We start from the raw sequence: 18603 nt of genomic DNA on the forward strand, positions 1-18603 counted from the left end.
AAAAAAAAAAAAAAAGCGTGTAAATTTTTTACACATTTTTCTAAAATTCCATGAAATCTTAAAGGATTAACATTTTATTTTCAAACTTAAATTATATCGCAAAGAAATAAAAAAATCTATTTTTTGATATCATTAACGTCATCAAATTGTACACTGTGAAAGACCATCAATTTATAATCACGGATTTAACCGTACACAATTGATATGAGTAAGAAAGGCTTCTCGATATAAAGTATCTATAAAATATATTCGCAGGAGATACAAAACAAAGTTCTTCCCTTCTTAATCTAAAATGCAATAATAATAATATCTACTGACGTATTATCTTTTCTGAACGTTTTCTTTTCTTAAATTTTCGAAGAGCGGTAAAATTCTAGGAAAGATCAATTTTAAAAACGTATTTATTAATATTTATACGAATTTATATTTCGGTAATTCGTCTTCGCGGGTAAAACTGTTTCACATTTTTTCTTCCTTTTGTATTCTTATCTTCAACACGCTTTTCTTCTACCGTTCATTCGATGAATAAAGTCATAGTTATACGTGATAATGATGCTTTAAAACTCGTGATACAATAGAAATGTTTAATAATAATAAAATCACGTTAATTGATTTGTAAAGTGTATTATTGCGACATATATTTATCTAACATTATCGGATTATCGGTTTTTTACTTCGCACAGCTTCGTATATCACGTATGCGCGATTTGTTTGAGAATATTTAATTTATTTTTCTATATACGAAGGTTTACTTTTAATTAGTGTCAAATGAATCCTGGAAGTGATATGTGGCAATTGATCCTTCCATTATCGATTGATATTATTATGTCAATTGGTGCATATTTTTTTACTTTAAATTTGATACCTAGATTAAAAGATCTCTTCGTTAAAGCTAACCTCTATGGAATTGATATGAATAAGAGGAACAGTCTGAAAATGTAAGTGATAAACAATATTTATATAAAAAAAAAAAGGAAAAAAAAAAGAAAAAGGAAGAAAAAAGAACATACGTTATTTCATATTACTTTTATCAACTTCATTCTTACAGTCCGGAAGCATTAGGCGTTGTTACAGGATGTATATTTCTCGTAACAATGTTTTTATTTATTCCCGTACCATTCACAGATTACATCTTTAAAAATGAAAATTTTCCACACAACGAGGTAAATTAGTATATTTATGTAATTTTCAATGAATATTAATCGAAATAGAAAGAAAGATAATAAATACATGTTACAGAAAGAAATGAAAAATTTTAGACGATTTTGATGATCTATGAAATTTCTTTAGTATTTTAGTGAGGAGGTTAATGATTTATCAACTTACATTACAGTTTGTTGAATTTTTGGCAGCTCTACTTTCGATTTGTTGTATGCTGCTTTTGGGCTTTGCCGATGATGTTTTGGATCTTCGTTGGCGGCATAAATTATTGTTACCTACTATCGCCACGTTACCACTCTTAATGGTCTATTATGTTAACTTTAATTCTACATTGATTATAGTACCAAAACCTTTAAGGGTATGGCTTGGATATTCTGTAGATCTATGGATATTTTATTACGTATACATGGGAATGTTAGCAGTATTCTGTACAAATGCTATAAACATATTGGCCGGTATAAATGGTTTGGAGGTTGCTCAAAGTTTGATTATTGCCATCAGTATAGTGATATTCAATATTATAGAGCTATCTGGAGATCTATGGAAAGCACATAGATTTTCGTTATACTTTATACTTCCATACATAGCAACTTCTCTTGCTCTTCTTAAATATAATTGGTAAGTCAAACGTAATGTATTAAAAATGATAAAGAAATATTAAATTAATATTTATAGTGTAAGGTAAAGGAATCTTTGATTAAAAGTAAGAGTATAGGCCATTCGTTTCTTTATAAGTTATATATGTATAAATCATTTAACATTCATATTTTAATCAACATAGTATTTTAGTATATAAATTCAGTATATAATATCGTACAATATATGCCGAGTACTGAGTATGAAGTAATATCACAGTCAGAGTATGACCAGTGTCTCAATAATAGTCTAATTTAGCATAAAAATTTTCTATCAGCCAGTCATATTTCCATGTGTTATTGAGTACAGTTTCAGGAGCAAAATACAAATCGTGAGATTTAGAGACTCTTAAGAGGTTAGTTTTACCGTCTATCCATAAGCCGCTTCCTATAAGATCTTCTATAAAAGGTACATCGATCCTTTTTTCAATTTTAGGCATTTTTTCAGACTTGCTTGTAGTACGAAGATTAATTATAATATTGGCTGGAGCTTGACACAGATAACAATACCATCCTCCGTAATGATTTAAGTCTCCGATAACTAAGCCAAGAACATCTCTTTCGCTTGTTTCTTCCAATAATTGTTGTTGCAGAATTATAGAATTTGATTTATAAGCTTCATGCATCAATCCGATAGTATATGCATTAAGAGTTATTGTTGTTTTAAGTGGGTGCTGCCAATAAAAACCATAAATTAACCATCTTAGCCTAAAGCCAATGGGCTGAGGCCATCCGTCGTATACTTTAAGGAACATCAGTGCTCTAGAATTTAATATTTGCTCTGGCTCAGTCATTACATAAATATCATCGTCTCTTAAATTCTGCACTACAGTCTTTACTTTCTCCCATATGTACTTAGATAGTACTCTCGATGGTTTGCGAGATTTTGTTGCTGCATTTATATATAAAATTTTATTTTGTTCCCGCTGCAACAATCCTTTAGATAATTTATGATGAAAATTATCTTCTGCACCATTAAAATCACAAATTACAAAAAGGTCAACTACATCATACAGTTCTTCTACAATAACTTCTGCAATTGCCGAATTATATTCATTTAGATAAAAAGTATGAATTATACGTCTAGCTATTTTACGATGTTTTAGTTTAATATTTTGCTTAGATGCCATGATTGCTCTCCACACGACTTCTGGTTGTCCACAGTCCGTCCCGTGCCAACCTTGATTACAAATACATTTTTCAGAGATTTCGTTAGTCCTCATTTTACGATCGTCGACTCCATTCTTCCAACAAGTAGTATGATTGTATATTCGAAATAATTTAAAAGTTCTGATATCATTTAGGTATGTCTCACCGCTGATTGTCTGATATTTTGGAAGTCTTTTGTGTATTGTTCGTTCTGTACGATGACCCTGTAATTAGATAAAAATTTCATATTTCATAAAGTATCTTCTCGACGGTATAAACCCTATAGAATAATATAAATTTTCTTTACCTGAGTTTCTTCAAAGTTTACAAAACTGACAGAACTACGCGTACTGGCAACAACTATTTCAGATGGCGGAGTTGTCACAACATAAACCATAACAATAAGAACTTGTAAAACCAACAACGTATAAAGTAACGCCAGCTTCCCATCTAGGCGGGTCTGCATGGCACTATTCTCCGCGTTAAAAAAGTTCAGTTTTTCATTTTATGTCTTTCTATCTGTATTTTTCCTGAAGTAAGACATTTCTTCTAACTAATTAAATAATCAATATAATCTGAAAATTGAACGTTTATCTGTACAAAATTTATATACTGTTTTATTAACACGATTTCTTTTAGATAATATACATTTCAATAATATTTGATTTAATACATATGCTAAGCAATTATTGGCCTATAAGCAAAAAAAAAGACCATTACATATTTTCTTTGAAATTATTAATACATGAAAGATATTAATACAAGTTTTCGATTTTCTCTATAATAATAGACAAAATGATTACTTCGTGATCCAAGCGATCGATGTTTTACATCTTGAAGCATCATGACAGTATATATTATAATAGGAAAGCTAATCCGTTTGTATAATTTGATATAAACTCACGATACAACGTGACGAGGATTCAATGCCCCCGCGACGTGACGTTCAAGTCGTGACGTCACTGCTTTCAGACGTGCCATTTAATTTTGAATGGCCCCGTTGACTGGACAGCAGCGTCCTCGCTGACTAACGCCTTCTATTCGATTCTCGGTATTCCGCTGGTAGGAAGATCGTCTTTTGTTCGATAGTAACGCATATTTTTAAGCTTGCCGATAATCGTACTTTTATTTCGATTCTCGCTTCCTTTCGTCTGAACTCTAAGACTTTCTTGTAATCGTCTTAAACGTCGTGTAAAACCACACCCGAATGCGCGACTATACTCGAGCCTCATCGTCCATTCGTCAAATTCGTCGGCAAGCGTGATCGTGACTATTCGTAAGGCGCACGCGTCTTACTTTGACCATTAGCTCGGCGATCGTCGATCATGGGATATAGATGGAAACGATAGTTGCTGTTCGTTGACTAGCACAAAGTTTTTTATTTAATTTTAATTACATGCATTGTGTATATATGATTGTACATATAATCGTCGTAGGAATAATTTATAATATAAATTATTATTGGTTTTAAAGCACAGACTAATTAATTTAAGTCAAATCGTATCTTTGTATAAACAATGTTAAAATTTTCTTATTGCATTTAAGGTACCCATCAAAGGTATTCGTAGGAGATACATTTTGTTATCTATCTGGAATGACATTTGCAGTTGTTGGTATTATTGGCCATTTTAGTAAAACGACTTTACTATTTTTTATTCCACAAATTATTAATTTCTTGTATAGTATACCACAACTGTTCCATTTTATACCATGTCCTAGGCATAGGCTTCCAAAGTAAGTTTTTTCTCATAAATAATAATAATATATGTAACTATAATGATATTGTAAAAAAAAAAAAGAATAGAAAAAAAAGCAGGAGAGAAGAATCAGTTCTATATCTGTTTGCAGGTATAATAAAGATACAGATAAATTGGAAACTAGTGTCACAGTATTCAAATATTCTGACCTGAATTCTTCAGGTATGTTGTATTGATAAAATATATATATACACACATACATATATGTATATATATATATATATATATGTATATATGTACGTATGTATATATCCCTTTTTATTTAGATCATGAAATCAATTATTTTTTTTAAATAGGTAAATTTTTAATGTGGGTCTTCAGAACCATAAAAATTGTCCAATGGCAAAAAAGTAGTGAAGATATTGTGACTTGCAATAACTTAACTCTAATAAATTTTTTATTAATTAATATTGGACCAACAAGGGAACCTAAGCTAACATTAATTTTGATGTTATTACAGGTATTTCTTTATAAAAATGTTATACTAGCTATATATATATATATATATATTTTTTCTTTTATATGGAATTATGTACACTTAACATATGAATCTTTTAGGTTGTGTGTAGCTGTTTAGCATTTGTTATACGTTACCCACTTGCTTCAGTATTTTATGATATTTGAAGTAAAGCAGAAACAGTAAACATTTATGTCTGTGTAGTAGGTGTTACATTCTTTTTTATATAAAGAACTTGTAATAATGTATCTACTACTGTGATCTTTACATTAGATTATATATAGATTTATAAACAAATTATAAGCGTACATATGAAAGGCTTATACTTTATAAATGCTTAATACTATAATTTCTAAATAAGACTGTGAAATATGTATATTATCAAATTTCAATCACATTTGTCTCATAGGTTCCTCAGTAAGGAAATCGAAGGGATAGAGAAATAAATAACATAATTTTGTTATAAGCTTATAAGTTATTAAGTCTATTGTATAAATTGTATATAACTTGTTTAAAAACTTTCTGTAATCTTATGTACAAGGTAATACAAAAAATTTATTTCAATTCACGATTAGAGCCTATTATCTGTTTTAAATAATACGTGTTATTTATTTATTTATTTATTTTTTTTTAATTTATGATAATAAATAAAATTAATACTTTTTATATTTTACAAGTTATAATTAATTTCAGGATTTTTTTCTTTATCATCTAATCTATGAAAAATATACAAATTTAAAACATTATAAATAAAATATATCAGTAGAAATTCTACAAAACAATTTAGTATACTTTTAGGAATGAAAGATGTATAGCCTTTCATAAATACTTGATTTAGAAAATAAAGCTGAAAATAATATCTCTTATAGAATTTTTATAAATTGAAAGGATATATGTGTATATATATGTATATATATATACATACATATATATATTAAATACATAAAAATAAACAGAATACATTTAAAATAAAGATATTTAAAAAGTGCAATTATTTGCATCAAGGCTGTTCGATAATTCATCAATGGTGGGAAATGTTTTCAATCGATAGAATATAATATCGTTATTTATAACAAACTTAATTGTAAATTAAATGCTATAGAATATGATAAAAGATGAGATATTTTAGGAATTATCTCTGAAAAAATGTAAACTTAGTAAACTATATGGCATTGTTAACAATATAGAAAGATTGTTTATGAAGAATATTAAAATCAAATCGTAACAACATAAAATCATGTAAAAATATCGAACAGTTATAATGTACATACATCACAAGAAAGAGCTGTGCAAATAATAAATACATGTATCAAAATTTCAATATTTTTTGATATTAATTAATCAAAGCTGCTCGACTTTATATGCAATAATAATTATTGCAATGAAAAAACTATGAATATAAGGTTTATACCATAGCTTCATATAGGAACGTGTGCTTTTGCATTTGCACGAGCAAAGAACTGGTACATTTTCTTTTTTCTTTTTTATTTTATGTATTATACCTATTTCAATTTTCTTGACATAAAAACGTGAAAGATTTTACGACATATTCTGTAGATTTTTAACATCTGGTCCTAATCTGTCTTTTATGGTAAGCTGTGCTTTTGCTCCATCCTTTAAACTGAAAATATGTGTAAGTTCCATCGACGTTCGACCTAGTGCTAAAGCTTTATCAAACAGTTCTATTGCTTCTTTGTAATTTCCTCTATAAAAGAAGATATACATATGATTATAAAAGTAAACATCATAAATTATATATACATATATATATATATGTATGTATGCGTCCGCACACGTATATGGACATACAGAGTATGTTAAATGTCACATTTATACTAAAAATTATATATACCTTTGTACTTCTATCGTTCCTAAAGTTTCGTATCCAAATTTACATTTGTCATCAAGCTTCAATGCTTCGTTTATGTATTCAACAGCTTTATCAATCGTATTATTCCATTGTAACTGCAGTAATCCTCTATGCACATATATAGTGGCATTATTCGGATCCTTTTCAATTGCTTTAGCAAAATACCAATCTGCTTTCTTATAATCCAGCGTTTCTGACAATACCTATACCGTACAATATTATATAATAGTTTATAAAATACTAATCCATATAATATATGATGAGCATAGAATATATAATATACCTCAGCATATAATGTATAGCAGTCGGGACAGTCAGGGAATTTTTCAAATGCTTTTTCAAAATTTTTTAAACAACTTTCTACCAACAGTACATCTCTCTTGACTATGGCATAACGATAATCCGTATAACATTTTTGTACATATGCTAGTGCAAAATCAGGATTTAAATCCACAGCTTTTTGAAAATCTTCTTTTGCCTCCTCCATTTTTTCCATAAGTAAGTCTATCTATATTTATATAATATAAAATTTAATTCGTATTAAAAAATATATCATTTATACATAATTTAATTAAAAGACATATTACCTGCCCTCTGTGATGATAAATATCACTACAATTTGGATCAAGATTAACAGCTAAGTCAAAATCAATGAAACTTTTCTCTGGATTCTCAAGTTGCATATATAAGCTTGCTCTTTTGATTAAAGCATTAACTTTAACTTCTTTAGATGCATCAGTCGAATTTATAATTTTTTTAAAATCTTCTAATGCCGCATCATGTTTCCCTAAAAGTAAATAAAATGTTGCTCTGAGAAGTAACATTTCCATTTTCCATGGTAGGACTTCTAATTGTTCACTATCAATTTCATTTGTACAAAGCGGTATTATGTTATCATAATCTTGATCGTCTAATGCTTTCATGATTTTTGTAAAGCCTCTGCAGCATTAAAGAAAAATACAAACGTTATAAGTTTCCATGTTATCAAATCTTTGTCATAAAAATATAATCATCAAAAGAAACAGATCATAACCATTTGCGATTACTTACACAGAGGGATTATCGTAATGTAACTTTATGGATGTAGGAAAAATTGGATCATTATAAAACGAATTAATGTATGTATTGATAAAGTATTTGCTTGGCATGATTAACTTTTTATTTGCCCAATGTTCTTGAGCACGTTGTTTACCTACAAATAGAAAATTTACTCATTATAATTATTTATTTTAATGTAATCTAATCTATTAAAAATTACATCGTTTTTAAATTTACCAAGTTGTTTTAGAACTCTATCCGCTGTTGTTAAAGCCGATTGATTAATAAATCCTTCTAAAACACAAGCAGTAGTGACATCTTCCAAGGCGTGTTCTAAATCATTGCTATGTTCTAAAGCTCGTGCTCTGCGTAAAAATGCTTTTGCGTATCTTGGATTTAATTCTAACGCTTTTGTACAATCTGCTTTTACCGCGCTATATTTTCTCTATAAAATAATATTTAATATATATTTAATATATCATCTATAATTGATGTATTTGAATTAAAAAAAAATGTTTACCAAATGTTCATAAGCTGCAGCTCTGTTTTGATAATATATAGCAAGTTCTTCCTTATTACTTTTCGGACAGGCATCGATAGCATTATTGTACAAGGCTATTGCTTCGTCATATTTTCCCATTTTAAAATGAACATTGCCTTCGTCCTTGAATTTTTGAGCCTTTTCTAAAGGAGTCTACAATAAAAGAGCTTTCAGTCTAAGCGATTGAAAATGTTCAGTTATATCTTATGATTTTTTTAACAATTTATATAACATAATAAGATATGAAGAAGTGTTTAAATCTTTGGTATATGATATCATTACTTAAAAAAGAATCTAATTCATTGAGTAAATATCAAATAAGCACTTCAGTAATTGATACTAATTAAATTAAGTATACGTTACAGCTTATCTTATGATTTATCTATGACAATCCAATATGCACTGTTGAAAAGATATTAATAAGATGACAAAAACTACAATATATGTTTTTATAAATCTAATATTTATGATATTGTGTATGCGTGTATGCGTATATCTTCATTCGTTAAATCTCACGCGTGTTATTATAAAACGCATGAAATTTTAGATGATATTCTAACCTCGATTCGTGATGTATTTTCGGACTTTAAATTACAATCTCCATCGATCGAAATTTGTTTGTCGTTCTTAGTACCATTTTCTCGAGAGCCATATTTTGATTTACCACGTTCTGGTTTAGAGGACGGCTTTGTACTGCTTTTATAATACATGTAGCCAAGTCCTAAAGCTACCGGGGCTCCTACCGCTAAAGCGAGCTGCCATTTTGGTAATGCACTGCTGGTTATACTACCCACACTGTTTGCTGCTGGCATGTTTTATTATTGAAATTAATCTAATTATTCTCCAAAATTGCTTTTTTCTTTATTTCTTCTTTATAAATTGCTTCCCGTTTGCTCTCACCGATACGCTGCTGGAGAGCGTTTGGATAGCCAAGCTCGCGCGGTCATGCGGAATGACGTATCACAAAAGAAAAAAGAGAAAAGAAATTTTTAATTCTAGTTCATTCCAGTTCGCTTTAATTAGTTCCAATACAGAAAATCGTACATTGCCTACAACTACGTTCCACCCTACGATTAATCACAATTGTTCCGTGAACTACTTCAGCTGCTTAGGAAGCGCTATGCAACGTTATGGCTTACGTTTAGTTCTTCATTCCGTCATTTCGAGAAGTTGTCGCTGTTATTCCTTGTCATGGATTATCTTTGCTCTTAAATTATTTCTCTTTACATTTTAAAGTTCAAAGATCATAAGATAATTTTATTGTTTCAAAACTTTTTATCCATTCTTTACTATCGTATGCATATCTTTATTTTCATATAAAACACAATGGTAGACATCGAGAAATGATAATTAGTGTTTTGTCCGTTCGTACATAATTATATCTGTAAAATAATAAAAGATACGAAAAAAAAATAAGTTTTCTTAATATAGCTATAATATATTTAACAAAATGATCCTTTAATCGTCAATATTTCTTTTATCAATTTTAATCGCCATTCGTTTCTCAGGATATTAATTTGAATGATGAATTACGTTGAACAATTCCGCGCTCTTTTCTATGCGCATGTGCAAGATTTTCCCGGAAAGATGTTCTGTCAACAGGAACGGTGTTTTATCAACTTTCATGCCAGAAGCTTGTTAAATTTTAAAGAGGTTATGAAGTTTGAGAATCGTCACAAAAGTTATCAAACTTTTTGGACGATGCTTATTAATCGGAGGCATACAGTATATGCAAACAAATATAATTAGAAGACGATATTTTACTTAAGCCGATATTATATCACGTTTTAATTGTGACACTTATCAAAATGGCAATACAAGAAGAAGGGAAGACGTGGTACGTCTTTGTAACAACATATTATTTTCAATATCTTTAGTTTCCGTAACGATATTTATACTTTACATACGATTTAACGTTGCATTTTGTTTATTAAATTTAAACAATCTAATTGATTTGTTAATATTTATATGTATTGTTAGTTTATTGTACGTTTACCGTGATATTCTCTGGATTATTTACTATTTAATCTATATATGTATTTATAATATGTGAATTTAATAGATTACATTACCGATCTATAAACAATTTAAATAAGATACGTATATTGATTAAATGTTTTATTAAATTATATTATAGATCGCGTTATTAATAAAAATAATAAGTATGCTAATGCACGAGGCGTATCTCGCCATATTTTTACTTATGATCCTATAATTTACATATGAATATTATCAGTTGATTATAAGCTTCTTTATCTTTTCTTCATTTGTTCGTTATATATATATATATATATACTTTTTACATACACAAGTACATATGTACTGGTGTGCGCACGCATATACACACATATATACGTACATATACATTTATGATATATGTGTTATATTATTAAAATTAAATTTTAAATATTGTTACAAATACGTAAGATAGTAAAAGTATCTACCTAATATGTTCAATTAGAATTTATTGATAATTAAATAGGGTACTGGAATTAGAAGCAGCGTTGCTTGATACGGAAGCTCCTTCTGCGTCTGACATATATGCAATTTGTAAAGGTCAGGCAGTTCCTGAAGATCTAAGACCAGATGTTTGGCAAGCGTGTTTGGATGTTGTCGATCGAGGTAATCAACTAAGTCAGTTCAATGAAGTCTTTGATTTGCCAGAACAAAATGTTATACGAGATGATTGTCAAGAATTTGTTGGTGAGTCTATTTTTTTTTGTATTATTCCAAAGTATACATTATTTTATTTAAATTAGATAATTATTGACTCGACGATTTTTTTTTATTATTTCATATAATATAATATTTTCTATTAATGTAGCAAAACTTGGAAATGACGACGAAGATAAAGTATTTGTTGTTTCTGACTTGGAATCAATTATAACATATTATTGTAAAACTAAGGGAGGACAATATGAAAGAGGAAATGGTTGGTTAGAATTACTAGGTCCATTGGTAGCTTTAAAATTACCACGTTCTGCGACATATAATTTATTTGAAGCAATAAAAGAACTATATATTCCAAGGTTAGAATTCATTATTATATGAATCTTATCTAAAAAGAGTATAATATCATTTATATATTTTTATCTTTCACAGAGGTGAAATATATAGTTCTGTATTACGACTTTTATTGTTATATCATGAGCCAGAATTGTGTTCTTTTTTGGATACAAAAAGGGTATCGCCTGATCAGTACACAAAAGGTTGGGTGAATACTTTATTTGCTGGTGTATGTTCCTTACCAGCAGTGTGTACAATGTGGGATTTATATTTTATGCAAGCTGATCCTTTTTTCATGTTGTTTCTTTCTCTTATAATGGTAATAAATGCAAGGTCAGAGAATATAATTAATTTCTTTGTTAACTATGCAATTAATATATAAATATTATATATAAGATCAAACTTTTATTTTTATTTTTCTACAGAGAACAAATATTAAGCATGAAAGATGATGATAAACAAAGTATAATAGATGCCATATCAATGATGCCATGTGCTTTGGAGGCTGAAGATGTAACAGATTTTTGTTCATTAGCACAATATTACGCAATGAAAACACCATCGTCCTTTAAACATGACCTGTACCCTGTAATGTTTGGTGATAATTATGAAAATAAATTGATATCACACGCTTTATGTTTACCAGTATCGGCACAAGAATTAGTAGAAAATGCAATTGAAACTTCGTCCATGTCTAATAATTCTGTTGAATCGGTTAGATTTTTTTTAGTGGACTGTCGACCTGCAGAACAGTATAATGCAGGGCATTTGCCAACTGCATTTCATTTGGATTGTAACTTGGTACGTTAATTATTACTATTTTTATTATAAAAAAATATTATTCAATAACTTCACCATTTTAGATGCTTCAAGAACCATCTGCATTTGCTACTGCGGTACAAGGATTATTACAAGCACAACGTCAAGCATTAGCCGTTGGTTCACACGCAGGAGGAGAACATCTTTGCTTTTTAGGTAGTGGTAGACAAGAGGAAGATCGATATACACATATGGTAGTGGCTTCTTTTTTGCAAAAACACACTCAATATGTGAGTATGGTTACTTCAGGATATCAAGGTATGATCTACAATACAAGATGTTCAATTTATACTTTTTATTATCAATGAAATAAAGACATAATTATACAAGATTTTGTTAAAATTCTCTAGCAATACATGAGTATTTTGGAGATGAAGTGGTTTCCAGTTTGGTCGATCATAATTCACAACACTGTTTAGTATGTAATGCCAACATGTCTGAGACTAATTCAAACGAAGCCAGTCCAGATAAAACAAAAAATAATAATACTGATCTTTTTGGTAAGATTGGTATGGTAATGAGATTAAAGAGTCAAAAAGTGAAAGGGAAACTTTTCGATTATATTGTTAATCCTTCTGCAAGTGTTAATAGCAATATGGATATAAAGGGTAATAAAGATTTAGAATACATTAGACGATCAAGAAAAACAGCACCCGTTTTTAGTATAGATGATGATCAAGAATTAGGTGAGTTAATAATCAATGCTTAAATTATTCGTATATATATATATATATACACACACACATACGCATTAAAACACGCAAATTTTTGTTAGATATGACAATGACCAATAACGAAAGCGAGGAACCTATTGAAGTTGTATCTATCCAACAATGGATGAAAGATCCTAAATTATTACATTCCTTCAAATGTCAAGAAGTCAAAGTTAATGGAGACCTTTGTGATAGGTAAGCAAAATTTTAATTTCGAACCCTTTTATTACAGAAATGTGTAAAAACATATATTTATTTTGTATTTTTCTGTTATAGTTTATTGTTAATTACCGATAGCCATCTCATTGTACTCCGTGAGATACAAGAACGTAAGGGTGCAGCACACGTAATCGTTAAACGTCCTTTAACTAGTATTGTTAAAATAACATCTAGAAAACGACATTCAGACCTAATCACTTTCAAATATGGTACTACACAATATAATGATACAGTGATTTCTGATATGGATAAATTTCTTATACCTAATGCGAGCGAAGCAACTAAATTAATCACACAACAAATTCTAAAACAATTGAAAACATCTAACTAATGTAAGTTCTAGATGAGTACAATAATTGAATTATAGTACATTACTTTAATTACAGAAGGAATTCATTTGAATATATTTAAAGTTTTTAATTTATCTTATATGAATATAAAACATGAATGTTTATCTGCTTCATACAGTATATATTTATTTTAATAGTTAACATAATAAAGTTCATAAGGTACTACAACGTCGGTAGGCCACGATAACATTTATAATTAATGATGACGAAATAACATAATTTCTTTTGCTAAATTCATATTTCATACATAAAAACATAAAAGTCTAGATTTTTATTCTATCATAGAATAGTTTAAAACATGTGTTGTGAGCTAATGGCCCGAGTCTAGTCAAAAATTCGTCGTGTTGTACATTATGCGGAGAACTTAAGTTTTTATTTCTAATAAATCATCGTAAATGAGACATAAGAAAATATGTCCATATAATATATATGAGTCCATATAATGTGAAATGATTGATTATAACATTCAATGACTTTCATATAAACACATCTTGCCTTTAATAATGTTAATACATATACATAATACATACATTTATATTTAACGTATGCTATATAGAAAAACATATTTCATTTCATTTCTTGGAAAATTTTATAAACTGGCTGTGATAGAAACTATGGTTCTATTAATAGATTTTAGCAAGTTTCCAATGCATAATGTACATACAAGACTGAGGGCTTAATATATTTTAAAAAGTCGAAGAACCGTATAATCGAATCGCAAATTTAATTAATTTCTGAAATTTGTAAACAACATAATTATCGTGGTATAAATACAAATGTATGAAATTTTGTTTATTTCTTTAGTAATTCATATTATTTAAAGTACTTAAAGATATTAACTTAAAATGATGTAGTTACCAGAGTCAAACTAATAATTACTTTAAAAGATATTTTCATTTTATCATATAATACAATCATATTTGTATTGTACTGTCTGATGATTTTTGAAAAATAATTTTTTAGATAAAAAAGAAATAAACTCAAAATATCTTTCAATTCTAAATTTAAACAATTTTTCATCATGCTTTCTCTTTCAACATCATATGAAAATGTCCATTTGCCAAATGAATATTTGGCACAAGTTAGTATATATATATATATATAATATTCCAACATTATATGAATTATACAACATACAAATGAATCTTCTAAACAAATTCAAAGAAAGTAGTACTAACTTTGTAATGCCTTTATTCATATACAACTACCATTTTTATGGTAAATAAGACATGTCTAAAATAATTGCTATTAGAAAAATTATTCATTTTTTCTTCAATATACACATATATATACATATATATATACACACATATATATATACATATATATATACACGTTATACATATATATACATATATATACACACACACTATTTCGAAGTAAGGTAAAATTTTTCTTAAAATCTAATTAAGAATATTGATAAAATGATCATCTTGATAAAATATTTATAATTAATAATTTTCTATGGTCTCACACAGGAAAGAATACATTTATTACTTTTATAATCAGATTAGTAAATACTGTTAACTACAGTCTTTTATATTAATATATTTATTTGTTTATTTATTAATTAGCTGAACATTTTTAGTTGAGAAAGACTGCTTTAAATGAATTGATTTGCATTAATTTGAACATATTATGATTTTTGGCAACAGAGAATACTAACATGTAAAATTTGTTTATAGTATGCTATGTTATTTGTACGATACGTAAATTTCGTATTTGTGCTTCCAAAAAAGAATGTCTTGATATATCTAAGTAAATAAAAAAGATTATGTAAACATTACACTTATTGATAGAATGAGTATTTAATGATAGACAAAGCATTATATAAGTAAATTCATTATATCTTTTTGGAAATGTAAATAAGAGTATATGTATTATAGACGATGTATAATAAATAATTATAAGTCACCAACTTATTTTTAAATATTTATTAACAAATATAAATATTGTATACTCATCTATTTTTCATCTTTTTTATATACACATATATATATATATATATCTAAAAAAAAAAACGATTACAATATCGTATTTATCAGTAGATAAACTATTGATATGTTATCTCAAATTTCAAGTAAAAAGATTATTTTTCGATATGATGGAAAAGAGTAGGGGGTAAACGGACAGTAGGCGGCCTTCTAACGTCCGTTTGTGATTTTAACATGATTTTAATATTTTATATTTAAAATTATGCTATAAAAGAGAGTAATCATAAAATGATATCTATAAATTGGGGAGAATTATTTCCTGGAAGATGGAGTCCTGTCATTTTTCTTTCTTACATGGCTCTTTTTATCAATCAAGGTAAATTTAAGGTTAGATTTCTATTTGTATTACTATATTCGGCATCTCTTCAGTTATGTAATAATAGATATTTTGCAAAATTTAGTACACCATTAGTACATTACATTTTGCAATATCAAATTCATAATGAATATTTTTACATATTTTTTGATAAACAGAACCAAACTGTTTTTTATATCATTTATCTTGATATGCATATTACAGGAATTATTGTAACATGGTCTCAAACAAATGGTCAATATGAATATAATATCGTAACAGTGGTATTGTTAACAGAAGTTTTAAAATTAATTGTATCAGCTATTTTGTATTGGAAAGAGTAAGTACAATCAAAAGCAAATCTTCATTCTTATAGACTTTTTATATATCATTTGAAAACATTGATATTTGTTTGTATTTTTAGTAATAAAATATTATCTCTTTTCCAAGAGATAGTAATACATAAAAAGGGTATGTAATAGTTGATAAATAAACTAGATTTAGACAAATAGTATTGAAAGTTTCTATAGATATTAAACAGTTTAATGTTTAGAAATATAATAAAAAAATATTTTAATTGATGTCCTATATTTTTAGTGCTTCTACTGTACTTAATACCTTCATTTTTATACTGCCTGTATAATAATTTGGCATTTATCAATTTGGCTGCATTTGATCCAACAACTTACTATGTTCTATTACAATTTCGTGTTGTTATGACAGGAATTATTTTTCAGGTATGTATCGATAAATATTTTTACATGTCAATCATTTTATAATATTTTTTATTTCTCAGCTCATCTTTAAAAAAAAATTATCTGTAAAACAGTGGTTGTCTTTATTATTGCTGACGCTTGGTTGTATGATAAAACATGTAAATATTAGTATGGATGCTGACGTTAGTACAAAATTTGTATTAAATAAAAATATTTATCTTATATTTATTCAGGTTAGTCTTATCGATATAGCATTTTTCTATTTTTTTTTTTTGTAAATGAATTGTAACATAATCATAAATATTTTTACCTTACAGACTTTTTGTTCATGCTTAGCCGGCGTTTATAATGAATATTTGCTTAAACAAGGAACAGATATAAATATTTTTGTACAAAATGTATTCATGTATATAGATAGCATTTTATGTAATGTTATAGTATTTTTAGTATTATTTACATTTCAAATCAATGTTACCAATATATTCAACAATGTTGGATCTAGTATCTTTATGCAACCCAAAGTAATAATAATTATGCTAAATAATACGGCCATTGGTATAATAACAAGTTTTTTCTTAAAAAACTTAAATTCTATATTAAAGACATTTGCTAGTGCATTAGAGTTAGTATTTACAGCTGTTTTATGTTGGATTATATTCGATATACCTATTCTTATAAATACAGTGATATCTATTGCCATGGTTAGCAATGCTGTAATTTTATATTCTCAAAATCCAGTTCATAATGAAAAATCAACAGAGATAGAATCTAAAAGATTGTTGGTTTAAAGAATTATACAATAGGTAGAAATATAATGATAATTACGAATTAATTCTTATAGCAATACAGTCAAAAATAAAGATATATAGTATTATTACAATATTAAAATATAATATATTAATTTCGAGTCAGTATAAAATGTTTGTTTTGTTTATAATAAAATATTTTTATTTTATTTAAAATATGTTTATTATGTTTTATCGAATAATAATCAAAAATTACCTAAGAACATACGAATGTGATATTTATGTATTTTTTATAGTAATTGTTATAGTAGTTTTATTTTCAAAAATTTAAATATAGTAATATATATATATATATATATATATATATATGTTGGTGTAACGTGACATATACTTATAAACATATGAAAACATGTGGTACAAATTATGAAACTGCGTATCTGATTAATTACTTAATTCCCGCTATCGATTTATATATATATATAAGATATATTATGTAATGATAGATTACATAGAGCGGCGATATTGTAAAACCAAACTGAAATATGCACAAATGTGAACAAAATAAACACAAATATTATAATTTCATTAAAAATAATGATATTAATCTAAATAAATGCGTATCTTGATTTATCTATACGTATTATTACTATCTATTTTGAATTTAACAAACGCATATTCGGTTTTATCAAAATATAATTCAAATTGTACCTTATATCTAAATGTATTGGCACATGCATACGTCGATTAATAATGAAATAATTAAATGATAATAATAATAATAATAATAATAAAAAAAAAGAAAAAAAATGGAGTTCGTTATCGAGTGTTATTACTGGCAATTAAAGAGAACGATTTTCAATGCTCGAATAGTTCCATCGTGTTTATAACATAAGTAAAACGTAGACGTGAATAATGAGGGAAATTATTAAAGAGAAAATCTCGTGACTGCGTTTGAATAATGAAATGATCAATCGCGGGCTACGTTAAAGGGAAGATAAATATTGAACATCGATAATGGAGGTATAAAGCGGTATTGTTATCCGACCTTCGACGAGCTACGGCTCGAAATGCATACAAAAAGAAAAAAAAAAAAAACATACACGAGTAGATTTTTTTTCGTACAGGAAATTCAATGGC

At 27.5% G+C, this 18603-nt stretch overlaps 6 protein-coding genes across 10 annotated transcripts in view; 3 read left to right on the forward strand and 3 right to left on the reverse strand.

Moving 5' to 3' along the window:
• Positions 1 to 473: 473 nt before the first annotated feature.
• LOC122626982 (UDP-N-acetylglucosamine--dolichyl-phosphate N-acetylglucosaminephosphotransferase) lies at positions 474 to 5727 on the forward strand. The gene is made up of 7 exons (XM_043807653.1): positions 474 to 938; positions 1049 to 1163; positions 1334 to 1779; positions 4491 to 4679; positions 4794 to 4864; positions 4999 to 5162; positions 5261 to 5727. Exons 1-7 carry the CDS (start codon positions 769 to 771, stop codon positions 5324 to 5326), a joined length of 1221 nt encoding a protein of 406 aa, XP_043663588.1. The 5' UTR covers positions 474 to 768; the 3' UTR covers positions 5327 to 5727.
• On the reverse strand, positions 1872 to 4497 carry LOC122626981 (beta-1,4-mannosyl-glycoprotein 4-beta-N-acetylglucosaminyltransferase). 2 transcript variants are annotated; one of them, XM_043807651.1, is made up of 3 exons: positions 3850 to 4497; positions 3253 to 3520; positions 1872 to 3169 (listed from the first exon to the last, which is right to left on the reverse strand). In XM_043807651.1, the coding sequence occupies exons 2-3, from the start codon at positions 3409 to 3411 to the stop codon at positions 2036 to 2038; spliced, it is 1293 nt and encodes a 430-aa protein (XP_043663586.1). In that variant the 5' UTR covers positions 3412 to 3520; positions 3850 to 4497; the 3' UTR covers positions 1872 to 2035. The 2 variants fall into 2 exon arrangements, with proteins under 2 accessions (XP_043663586.1, XP_043663585.1); XM_043807650.1 differs by having other exon boundaries at positions 3749 to 4497.
• Positions 5728 to 6595: 868 nt separating the features above from the next.
• Positions 6596 to 9892, reverse strand: LOC122626980 (mitochondrial import receptor subunit TOM70). Its single transcript, XM_043807649.1, has 8 exons — positions 9169 to 9892; positions 8588 to 8761; positions 8305 to 8512; positions 8080 to 8221; positions 7617 to 7968; positions 7313 to 7537; positions 7012 to 7232; positions 6596 to 6864 (listed from the first exon to the last, which is right to left on the reverse strand). Exons 1-8 carry the CDS (start codon positions 9418 to 9420, stop codon positions 6699 to 6701), a joined length of 1740 nt encoding a protein of 579 aa, XP_043663584.1. The 5' UTR covers positions 9421 to 9892; the 3' UTR covers positions 6596 to 6698.
• Positions 9893 to 10185: 293 nt separating this feature from the next.
• Positions 10186 to 14510, forward strand: LOC122626979 (TBC1 domain family member 23). The gene is made up of 9 exons (XM_043807648.1): positions 10186 to 10445; positions 11091 to 11311; positions 11433 to 11637; positions 11711 to 11947; positions 12040 to 12415; positions 12478 to 12691; positions 12784 to 13119; positions 13209 to 13341; positions 13423 to 14510. The coding sequence occupies exons 1-9, from the start codon at positions 10417 to 10419 to the stop codon at positions 13694 to 13696; spliced, it is 2025 nt and encodes a 674-aa protein (XP_043663583.1). The 5' UTR covers positions 10186 to 10416; the 3' UTR covers positions 13697 to 14510.
• Positions 12572 to 18603, reverse strand: part of LOC122626983 (carbohydrate sulfotransferase 11-like) — a 29826-nt gene continuing 23794 nt past the window's right edge. For 3 of the 4 annotated variants that reach the window (XM_043807654.1, XM_043807655.1, XM_043807657.1), the window contains one exon: positions 12602 to 12698. Coding sequence is in view for 1 of the 4 variants with exons in the window: in XM_043807656.1 (XP_043663591.1) it covers positions 12687 to 12698 (12 nt within the window). In the remaining 3 variants the exon portion in view is untranslated. Of the gene's footprint in view, positions 12699 to 18603 lie in introns of all 4 variants that reach the window. The other variant, XM_043807656.1, reaches the window with a different exon arrangement.
• On the forward strand, positions 15746 to 18111 carry LOC122626984 (UDP-galactose transporter senju). Its single transcript, XM_043807658.1, has 6 exons — positions 15746 to 16025; positions 16230 to 16344; positions 16429 to 16475; positions 16602 to 16741; positions 16801 to 16953; positions 17038 to 18111. Exons 1-6 carry the CDS (start codon positions 15938 to 15940, stop codon positions 17506 to 17508), a joined length of 1014 nt encoding a protein of 337 aa, XP_043663593.1. The 5' UTR covers positions 15746 to 15937; the 3' UTR covers positions 17509 to 18111.

This window comes from Vespula pensylvanica, chromosome 2 (genome assembly GCF_014466175.1).
Source record: "Vespula pensylvanica isolate Volc-1 chromosome 2, ASM1446617v1, whole genome shotgun sequence".
NCBI lineage: Eukaryota > Metazoa > Arthropoda > Insecta > Hymenoptera > Vespidae > Vespula > Vespula pensylvanica.